Source organism: Paralichthys olivaceus, chromosome 2, assembly GCF_024713975.1.
Source record: "Paralichthys olivaceus isolate ysfri-2021 chromosome 2, ASM2471397v2, whole genome shotgun sequence".
Lineage (NCBI taxonomy): Eukaryota > Metazoa > Chordata > Actinopteri > Pleuronectiformes > Paralichthyidae > Paralichthys > Paralichthys olivaceus.
The window spans coordinates 13,352,197-13,363,279 of NC_091094.1; the positions used below are offsets into that span (position 1 = coordinate 13,352,197).

The window sequence follows — 11,083 nt, forward strand, 5'->3', positions numbered from 1 at the left end:
CCCAATCTTTGTCTTTCATCTGATGTTTTTATTTGGTTTACTTTTACATTCGTATGATATTAATATGAATTAGATCCATACAGTACATTTTTACAGTAGTGGTAAAGTGCCCTTGTTATGATTTTTGTATGATTCCATTTCTTTTAGTTTGTCAGCTTCTACTACATTTTAAATGTCTGCTAAGTTACAAAGGTCAAGGTCTGTGGTAAAGAGAGAGCTTCAGTGATCCGTGTTTTCCCACAGAAATCACTGGTCCTGAAAAAAATGCCTTGTTTGACTTCCCTGAGTTTTTATCTGTAAAGCGTTTACATCACCAAACTAGAACACGCACTGAGCAGAGTGCCCCCAGCAGTTCCCTTATCAAAAAACATTTGGATCTGAACATTCATAAATAACAGTTCCCTAAACATGTCAGATTTCTTCATCAATATCTACAAAGTATTTTCTGAGTAACAAAAAATGTTGAAAGTTTTACTTCAGAGAGATTACCCAGATTACCCAGATTACACAATCGTCACGGCACAAGTAAAATATAACAAAAGAAATACTTACGTCTGTATAACATCCTGCTCCAGTCTTGTTTTCAGAGGTACTGGCTTATCCTATCACTCAGTTTCTGCCTCTGACTCAAAGTGAGGTGGCAGAACTGACACAATTGTTACCGTGGCTACAGCTGTGTTTACAGCTGTTGGGGGAGCCTCAGGGTTAGGGGCTGTGGCATTTCCAAAACACGCCATGAGTCATAAAAGAGGGGACAAGCTGATCAGTCTGAGTAAACTGAGACCAAGAACTAAAACATATTTTGACAGACAGTGAAATGAGACAGCAATTTACGAAATGAGATCAATAATGTCTACTTTGAATGTTACAGCAAATACACCTATTCTAGTTGACTCCCTAGTTCTGAACCTGGTAATGACCAAAATGATTTACTATGTAATTCTCCTTTTTCATTTTACTGTACCTCTTAAGACTTTTCTTGAAAGTCTGACAGTTTCTGATGTGTTTCTTCCTAAAATAGAAAATGCTTGTGCATAAAGCCCCAGTGCATTTAAAGCTATGAACATGACGTTGTCTGTAGAGGATGTAAATCCTCAAAGACTTTCTGAGATCTCCAGCTTTAAATACTACTCTGGTTTTGACATCATGCTTGTTCCTTCTGTTTTTTTTTACTTTCTCTTCTTCGCTGTGGTGCCTCAGATTGAGAACCTGCAGGAGCAGCTGCGGGACAAAGACAAGCAGCTGAGCAACCTGAAGGACAGGGTCAAGTCTCTGCAGACCGACTCCAGTAACACAGACACTGCCTTGGCCACCCTGGAGGAGGCGCTGTCAGAGAAGGTACAGGACTGCAGCAAACCGAAGACGCAAAGATGTCTCAGTCATGTTTGAGATTGGACCCGTTTCTGTGAAAAGAAAAAAATTTTGCTCGTCGGGGGTCACTTCATTGCAGGTTTCTGTTCCTCTGAGATAAATGGGTTTGAGGCCAGGGCCTGTTTTTATTTAACTGCTAAAAGTTAAATTTGGAAACATTTGAATTGTTTGATGATAGTTTTTACTGTTCCCACTGATTTCAGAACAAATGATCACGTTTCTTCTTAAAAATATTCTTAGATAAAGAAAGTTCCAGAGCTCATGTGCACTTTTGTTTACGTCCACCCAAGAGAAGCTTAATCACAGCCTGAGTTGGTTTGTGAGAGTAAGAAAATCATGGTCATCTATCACGGTGAACAAATATGTTTGCTAAAGCAGAATTTTAAATTCAGAATTGTGTGTGTGTGTTAGGAGAGGATTATAGAGCGTTTAAAGGACCAAAGAGAGAGAGAGGACAGAGAACGTCTGGAGGAGGTGGAGTCGTACAAGAAGGAGAACAAGGACCTAAAGGAGAAGGTCAACAGCCTGCAGATAGAGTTAACAGACAAAGAGGTCAGTGCATTAAGAGATTGATTATGTTGGGACACATATTATAAACAGCTGATATGTTTCTCTACCTGGCTTTTCTATTAAAGCTGCTCTGCACTTCCTGTTTCTTTCTCTAAATAAACCTTTTCATGACATTTAAGCTGCTGCCTCTGGCCCTGTGGTCTGTAGTTACTTCTGACCTGCCTGGTTTGAACCTGTCTGTGCTGTCTGTCCCTCTGCAGTCCAATCTCATCGATCTAAAGGAACACGCCTCATCCCTTGCGTCTTCTGGCCTCAAGAAGGATTCAAAGCTCAAGTCACTGGAGATCGCCATCGAGCAGAAAAAAGAGGAGTGTAGTAAGTTGGAGACGCAGTTGCAGAAGGTACGTTCATGTTTTACAGTTCAGATCCACCCCATCATCATATAAGCAGCTTTAAGCTAAATGTTATAAGGCTGTTTGGATTCACAACATATTTACAAAGCTGTCTGTTGTCCAGTAAATAATTGTATAGTTAATAAGCAGTTTGAATAAAAACAACTCATAGATTTACATGTAACATTTAGCTAAAGTAATGATTTTGATTTTGATTGATTCGTGTACTCACCACTTATGTCACACTAAAATTCCAACTTCAAATCAAAGTGAAAAAACACAAAACAAGTTCATCCAGAACTAATATGTAGTCACAACAGTTCATCACAAGAACAGTCTAACCATAAGGTCTTGCTGTTACTGGTGCATTTGTTTTTTCACAAAATGTCATATGTGATACAATATATAAGCAAGTGCATGAATGTGATGACAACTGCTTCTCCCTCTACTGAGGAAGGTCCTCTGATGTGACTGAAAGCTCCAGAGCAGCCACTGTATGAACCTCGTAGTCCTCCTCATTTGTCTGTGTTTAATGCTTCAGCTGTGGCTGAGCTGCAGGGAGCCGCTCTGTCCTGAGTGACTGTGGACTATGTGCCTCATTAATCACACTGAACTGTAGATAAAAATCCAGAGCAGTGTCTCCGCTGTGAAGAAGAGAATTATCTCACTGTGAGTCCAGGGACCATTTAACTTGAGACTATTAAGCAGTTGTAGACTTGACTTTTTCCCAACTCAAAATGTCTAAAGCTGTGAGTTATTTTCATAAAGGAAAACACTGAAGAATTCAAACTAAAAACTATTAATAATTCTTCATCAGAAAAACCTCTGTGTGATATCCAGCAGACAGGCCTTGTTTAGACCTGGTTTTCACATCCGTCCTGAGTGATTGGTAAATTGGTAAAATCTCTCTTCATAGCTGTGCACATTCATTCATTCAGTCAGTCCCTCCTAAAAGTGAGTCCAATCTCAAAGTTGTCTCCAAATGAATGCTGTCCACTTGTGATCAGATCTCTCAGGACTGAAGTTAATACCAGGTTCGAGCAGGGCCACATAGATACATATTTAAGAGATCCAAACTGGACTGAACGAGGAACCTGCTTTATATTAAAATCAGTGTATTAGAATAATGACTCCATCATGCTTTCTCTGCTATAACAGACTGCACTGCTTTGTGAGGTGCCTTCAAGAAAATAGTCCACCTGCTCCGTAATCCACAGACTGTCTGTCCCTGTGTCTGTTCCTCTATGTTGGTCAATGTTTGTGTTGCCCTTAACAACACGTGCCATTACCGATGTTACTGTTGTGTCCAACATGTGCTGTAACATGTGTGATCCTGCTGTTCTCTCCTCTCGCTCAAGATCAATTCTAACAACTAACTTACTCTCCTGGGTCCCCTCCCCCCCCCCCCCCCCCCCCCCCCCCCCCCTGTCGACAATGTAGCAAGCTGAGCAGCTATTCAGTCACATGAACAATCCTGTAAGTCCTTCTCCTGAGCTCTGTGAGGCACACAGTGAAAGCATGAGGACACGTGGAAACTTCTTTGAAACGTGCTAGATGGTTTTATCGTGCCAGACCCGAGCACAGGTCCTGCTTTCACCCACCGCCCCGCTCAGATGCATGTTGACCATTGCACTGTGCTCGTACGATGGGCTTTATACTGCACTCCGAGTCCTGTGTCACGTGCTCATTCTGCAACTGTTGTGTGTGTGACACGTGGTGAAACTGGTGCTACATGTACAGTTTGTAAACTCACTCTATTTGATTAGCCGAAAGTTCAAATGTTATTAATATAGTTGTTTTTCAAGGTTTTTTCTGTAGCTGGGTTATCTGTGATCAGTTTAAACACAGTGGGACTTTCTTTTTCTTGCATACTAAGAGCAAAAGGTTTCTTCACACAACACAGCACTTTGAATTAGTTTAAACTTTAAAACTGAACTTTGGATTCACATCAGGGACATCGTGTGACATTAGGAAATCCCAGAGCATATTCTGATACAGAGCACAGCACATCTAGGTTTTTCAGTGCAGGTTCACATGGGAAATGCAGCAACTCCAGTTACCAAGGCCCAAATACATTTCAAGCATCAGCCTCTTCACAAAGGCCACTCACACAGTGAACGTAATAGAAGTTAAAGGACGTGGCCTGGAGTAAACACAATTAACCTCATGGTTGTTAAACTGTGGAAACAACTTTTTGGACTAAAATATTTTTGAGGATGACAGAAAAATGTATTTAAATTTTAGATAACTGATCAAGTTCTGTGTAAAGTTTCAACCAGAATTTATTTGTTTGACACTTTTCATGCAAACAATATAACACAAACTGCTTTTCAGGATAAATGCAGTCAATACTAGAACAGCACTCAGTAGAGCACATTACTCAATCAAGCTGCACCAAATTGGACACATTCATAGACATCATTTTCCCAAAAAAATGCACTGTCTTAAAAGGTTAAGACAGTGACGACATAATCCTGGACCCACCCCCTGATCTGGATTCACACCGGATTTTAATGTGTTCTTCCGTGACCCAAACCACTTCCTTCCATCATGTATTATAATAATCCATCTTTACAATATAATTAAACAATAAAAACAAAGACGCCTAACTTCTACATCCAATAAGTGCCTGATGCAAATATTTTAATACACTTCTTAAATCATTTGTGGCCCTAAAACCAATCAGAGAAATCCACAAGCTAAATCCTAACATCCTCCTCATGCTGAGAATATGACACATCCAGAGATCGACTTAGTCTCTGCTGCTCCTGTACCTCCTCTCTTATGACTGACAAAACACTGTGCAGCACTGTTGGGTTTGCATGACTTGGTCGACCGTGTTGCATGTTGTCACTGTCAGTGTTGCCACGCTTCTCTCTCGTCTCAGTGTGGTGCGGTTATAGCCGAGGCTCTGTATCAGCCGTGGTTGGAGGTCACTGCAGTGTTCTGGTGGATGGCTCTGTAACTGTTCCTGCACTCCTGCGACCTGTGTTGACGTGTGTGGCTGCGTATTATTGTCTCCAGGGTGATGTGTGCCACTGTGATGTAAATCATGGAGAGTTACAAACTGTTGCAAGGACAGCGGCGAGATTAGTCCTCATTTACCAGACAGCAGTGCTCTGATTAGTGTGTGACAGACAACTAATGAGACTGAATCGTGATTTAGCATTTTACTGCCACTGATTTGATAATTTTTGCTTATCATAAATTGCAGCCCTGCACACACATACACCGTCCTGTACTTTGCACACTCACCATGTGTGCAAAGTGACTGGGAATCTCAAACGGCTGTTAAATGAAGGTAAATCTGTAAAAGCTAATGAAGCAGCACCAGTAATGATGCCTTTATCTACATGATTTAGAAAGAGAGGGAGAGAGCACGGGGAGTAGTTTCTATGAGACACTGATGGACTACAGTCTGCTTTGTATATCTCTGTCATGGTCAGTTAAACATTGGATGGTTGTCTTGACACTATGACGTTCTCTGAGTGAGTCTTTGCACGTGTCTCTGTGTGTCCTCTCCACCTGCTGTGTGGATGCAGAAATCCCACGAGGTGGAGCAGCAGTCGGGCTCCAGAGGAAACCCAGAGTACGTGGATCGAGTGAAGCTGCTGGAGAAGGAGGTGAACTACTTTAAGGATGAAGCCGGCAAGTCTCAGACGGAGGTGGAGAGACTCCTGGACATCCTGCGAGAGGTGGAGACTGAAAAGAACGATAAGGACAAGAAGATTGCTGAGTTGGAAAGGTAACTAGCTTTGAGGCCTTTGTCTCATTTATTGTCTTATTGTAAAAGTGAAGTAGAAATAGATATTAAACTTATGCTATTCATTTCAAATTATAGTCGCATATTTTTCAACCTGGACCCCAAGATTATGAATGTGGGTGTGTAAATGAATGGTAATGGTACACTGCGGCAGTGTCAACAGTGTATTATTCTTATGTGAGCCTTCTCATCAACAAGTGTGATTTCCAGACTCTTTGCTATCATGCAGAATAAAAATATGAGTATTTTATTGTTGAAAAAAATTACTTTTAGTGGACATTTCGCAATTACATAGTACCCATCACGTCACGACTTCCAGAGGAGTGAATCCATTGGTCCGAATTTAAAGGTTTTTCTAAGTAGCATCTTGCAAGAGTTGGTTCATCAAAATAACAAAAATCCATATTTCTCACAAAAATATGCTGTTGTCATAGAGATAGTTTGGGATTTTAGATATTAGTCTCCGAGATTTGTTTTTCAGTTATGTGTCCACAAACCAGATTTAAAAGGACAAATGATTCTGGTGAACCAACCCTTTACTGTTTTTATTCTCAACAACATACATCAGTTTGTGTTGTGAGGTTCTGAGCAGTATATCAGCTTTGCTTTGTCAAGTGTCATGCACTGTGTGTTCTTGTGTCCGTGGAGCTGTCTGTGTTTGTATGTACATGTGTGACGTCATCAGGGTCTGTCGCCACACACACTGGATCCAGTCGTAGTCTTGTGTGATAGAAGGTTCTGACTCGTACATGTGAGCACAAAGTGTCCTTGAGTCGCTTCTTTAATGGAAGAGCTCTCAGTTAATGGACCACATAAATGAAGCTGGTGGCCTCATCAGCACTTGGCTCACCTCTCAGTGTGGTACATGGTCCAGAGTCTCCACACTGGAAGCTGCTACAGGCTTGTGTCTTTCTGGAGGAGGCCACCATGTTGTCTTTCACCTGGGACGGATTTCTAACTGATGGAACATTGGTTGGACTGAATGAGAACCATATACAACCACAGCCCCACTTCCTGCCCACTTAGTCCCACCACTTACTGCATTGTTGAGACCAGTTATAGTTTTCCTCAGGGTCACTGTGTTTCAGTGTCTGTGCTACTTTGTCAGAGGTGATTGATTAATTGTTCTTTCTTGCCCACTTTTTTCTGCCCTGTTTCCCTTTTCAATTTTCCGTTTCATGCCCACCTCTCCCTTTTTAACCCTCTGCCACTGATCACTTTCAACCTTGGCCTCCTTCCTCCCGTCAAATCCGATCCTGCTTTTTTTCAATCTCTTCTCCATCTTCCTCGCAACTCTGTTTTACCCCCCCCAACCCGACACCAGCCCCCCTCCCTCTGCCCCTCGCCTCACCCCTCGTCCCGGTGGCAGAGCTCCCCCTGACCCGCTCCCTTCTGTGTCTGCTGCCCCCCAGCAGATAGGGGGCATGGTGTGGGATTTCCTGGGAAAGTGAGTGCTCTGCCCTGGCACTTCAGCTCGGCTGCGTGGTTAAAGTCTCCAACTGCTACTACTGCACCTGCATCTGGTTTTCACCTGTGTGTGCCTGGGTGTGCCTGCTGTCTGTAGGAATCACAGATCTTTGTGTCAGAGTTTCTGTTGTTAGTCTGTGGCGTCATTACTCTACAACTGTGCACAGGATACAAAGAACCTTGGATTCGTGTTTGCTCTTGTTTCTTTTTGCATGTTTCCACAGTGGTTAACTCTATGCATATGTGCCATGAATGGTTTTTGATTGTGTGTGTGTGTGTGTGTGTGTGTGTGTGTGTGTGTGTGTGTGTGTGTGTGTGTGTGTGTGTGTGTGCATGTGTGTGAGAGAGAGTTAAATTTGTGTTGCATGTTTGTTTCAAATTGCACATGGACCATTAACAGCTATTGACAGAATGAGGAATAAAGTCAAAGTTTAGTTGTTAAAGTGCCATACACGTTGTGATTAATTGTACAGGTGTGACTCACACAGTTTGTGTCTCAACATTATGACTCATGAATGTTTTAGAAACCTTAACGGTTTGTACTTTAGCAAATGTGTAAGTAAATATCAACATCATTAAGTTTGAATTACATTTATTCAGTGATTTGATGATTCCCAGATTAGGAAGGATCACGTTATGCTGTTACGATTAAGTCAAAGTAAAACTTATCATAAGGATTCAACCTTGAATCTTGAAACCAAATTTCAGAATTTACACAAGAAAAAAAAATCACAATTGTACCTTTTAGATGTTTCACTTGTATATAAATATTTAAAACTAAGTAAAAACTTGAGCAAAACTGACAAGTTAAAACTTAGTATATTTCACAGAGTGCTCCTTCTTCTTTCTGAAATGTACAAGCTTTACTTCATCGTCACCTTTGTTGAAATATCTCACACACACATACACCCTTTTGTGTATTTTTGTGGTGTTTGGCGTGGTTGTGTGTTGTAGCTTGAAGCTCTATATGTAGAGCTGAGGCCTCCTCCTGCTATGAACACGCTTCCCCTGCTCATTCCAACCACCCATCTGTGCCCCCTCCTCATCTCTAACTCATCCTGGCACCTTCACATCATCCCTGTTACGTCTCCTAAAAGCCCCCCTCTCTTCTCAAGTGGTCTTTCCCGGTGCTCCCCTGCCCAATCGCCCCCCACCCCCGCCCTGCCTAGCTTGCTCTACCACACACTGAAGGGAATTGATCCGCCTGCATGAATAGAGCAGCTGTGCTCCAGGTGGACACGTGCTCAGTGAGCGAGGTGCTGTCGTAGGTAGGGTCTGGACTGAACCTTTGTCCCTGAAGTGTTTGGGTTCATTCGGGTCTTCTCTTGTCTTATCTACCCCTGCATCCATAACTGATTCTCCCACTTGCTCACTCCCCCTCTCCGACTTGATTAAACTTCCTGTTGCTCGGCACTGAACCCCGTCCTCCTCTCCTCTTCGTTTTTGCCCGGCTGTTTCTTGCCTGTCTGACTGCATGTCTGCCACTCTCAGGCTTGGCAGCAGATGCACATGGTTCCATGTTTTCAGAGATGGTGCATCCTGCATTAGCTGTGTCAGGCTGCAGACCAGCGGCCGTCTCAAACTCACACACACACAAACACACACACACACACACACACACACACACACCTTTGTAATCAGTGATTTCCTCTGGGTCCTCTGTATTGATTTCTTGTGGTTGTCTCTTTATGTTCCAGTTCTAATGTCTCTTTTTTTATTTTTTTTCTTGTGTGTGTGTGTCTCCGGCTTTCAATGTCCCCTCCACTTGTCCCGTCGTTACTTTCTCTTCAACCTTTTCCTCCCCCCGTCTGCAGTCTAGCTCCCAGGTAAGCAATGCCCCTGCCCCAACCGTGCCCCCATCCCCACCTGCCCCACCGCACTAACTCTGGTGCTTAAACCTGTGAGTCATCTCAGCAATGCCATGCTAACATGAAGCTATCAGTTCATCCATGATGCTCATGTCTTGTTGCTGTTCCTGGTGATCTCATGACTGGTGCCATTTTGAAAGACGTCTCATTCAAAATGCATCTGACATGTTTTTTTGTTGTGATACACGGTTAAATACTATACCTACAGATTCAGAAAGATGATTGGAATGAAAATTGTTCTTGAATTGTTGTGGTTTTACAGACAAGGAGGCAAAGACCAGACTAAGAAGGGTCCAAACATAAAGCTGGGACCACAAGGAGACAAGAAAGGCTTAGGACAGGACCCTCGTAAGGACGGCTCCATGGACAGTGGCCACCACCTAAAGGTGCAGATTTTATTCAGGAGAAATGTTCACTTCTCATTACAGGGGTGTTTCACTGATGTCTGTGCCTGGAATGTCTTGATATCCTTTGTCTGTTTCTACATAATGTTGTTTCTCAGTTGGAGGAGTTGATGAACACGCTAGAAAGGACGAGGCAGGAGCTGGACGCCACCAAGCAGCGTCTGTCCTCCACACAGCAGTCGCTGCAGGAGAGGGACACCCACCTCACCAACATGAGACAAGAGCGCAGGAAACAGCTGGAGGAGATCCTGGAGATGAAGTAAGTGTCATCACCACAGATGATAAAGACAGCCCACAATTTCACTTCTCTTAAGCTTTTTTCACTCTCGAACATGTCTGGAAAGTTTGTCTTTTACATATGAAGAACACAGGAGTAGATTATTCGGGTCAGACGCATTCACAACAACAGGAATATGTTCAGAACATTCAGACGAGGGGACGCGCTGGGTATACAGCATTTAAGGGGCAGGACAACCCTGTGTTGTTGTTGACAGCACATCGACTGTATCACCACCATCTTCATCTTCTACGTGTATGGCAAAAAAAAAAGATTCTTTCTTTTTCAGTTTTGCCACCGCTTCGTGTTAGAAACGTTACGACTTACAAATAAAGTGTTTAAAAAAAAAAGAAAAAAAGAAACGTCATCGACACACCCACTCACTGGTTGTAAATCTTCCGGACCTTTTCCTGCTGTGTTCTCACACAGGCTCAACTGGTCATTTTCCGGTCTCTTCGTTAGGCTGCTGGCAGGAAAAATTCCATAAAATGCCCAAAGCAACTGACTCAGGCGTTCTCACATTCAGCCCCTCCAGAAAATTTTAGGAAACGTCTTGACCTCAGTGGCTGTCTGAATGCAGCTTATACGTCAAATAAGTTGAAAATAAGTTTTTTGTCCTGAAACATTTTTCAATGTCTTCGATAAACATCCAGTAACATACACAGTTTAAGCTTCAGACTTACTTCTACGGTTGTTTGTTTCTGGTTGTTTGGTCCATATCTGTCCATGTTTTTTGATTCTCAGAGGATATTTGTACATGTTCATGTCTTTCTCTATTTGATTATTAAAAAAATGTCTTCCTCCTCAGACAACAGGCTCTTCTGGCAGCCATCAGTGAGAAAGATGCTAATATCGCACTGCTAGAACTTTCCGCCTCGAATAAGAAGAAGACCCAGGACGAGGTGCTGAGTCTCAAGAGGGAGCGGGACAAACTGATGCACCAGCTCAAACAGCACGTTAGTACTGCAGCACAATGTCAAGGAAGTCTCCCTCCGCACTGGAGCTGGTTGCCAAGGCAACATTTAATCAGT

General features: G+C 42.7%; 1 protein-coding gene across 5 annotated transcripts in view; it reads left to right on the top strand.

Annotated features, from left to right (window-relative positions):
* Positions 1-11,083, top strand: part of erc2 (ELKS/RAB6-interacting/CAST family member 2) — a 39,091-nt gene that overhangs the window by 21,427 nt on the left and 6,581 nt on the right. For 2 of the 5 annotated variants that reach the window (XM_069536710.1, XM_069536717.1), the window contains 9 exons: positions 1,201-1,338; positions 1,783-1,923; positions 2,142-2,282; positions 3,714-3,749; positions 5,816-6,018; positions 7,361-7,483; positions 9,634-9,757; positions 9,874-10,034; positions 10,861-11,008. In XM_069536710.1, the coding sequence (XP_069392811.1) occupies positions 1,201-1,338; positions 1,783-1,923; positions 2,142-2,282; positions 3,714-3,749; positions 5,816-6,018; positions 7,361-7,483; positions 9,634-9,757; positions 9,874-10,034; positions 10,861-11,008 (1,215 nt within the window). The remainder of the gene's footprint in view (positions 1-1,200; positions 1,339-1,782; positions 1,924-2,141; positions 2,283-3,713; positions 3,750-5,815; positions 6,019-7,360; positions 7,484-9,633; positions 9,758-9,873; positions 10,035-10,860; positions 11,009-11,083) is intronic. The other 3 variants (XM_069536723.1, XM_069536730.1, XM_069536739.1) reach the window with 2 other exon arrangements.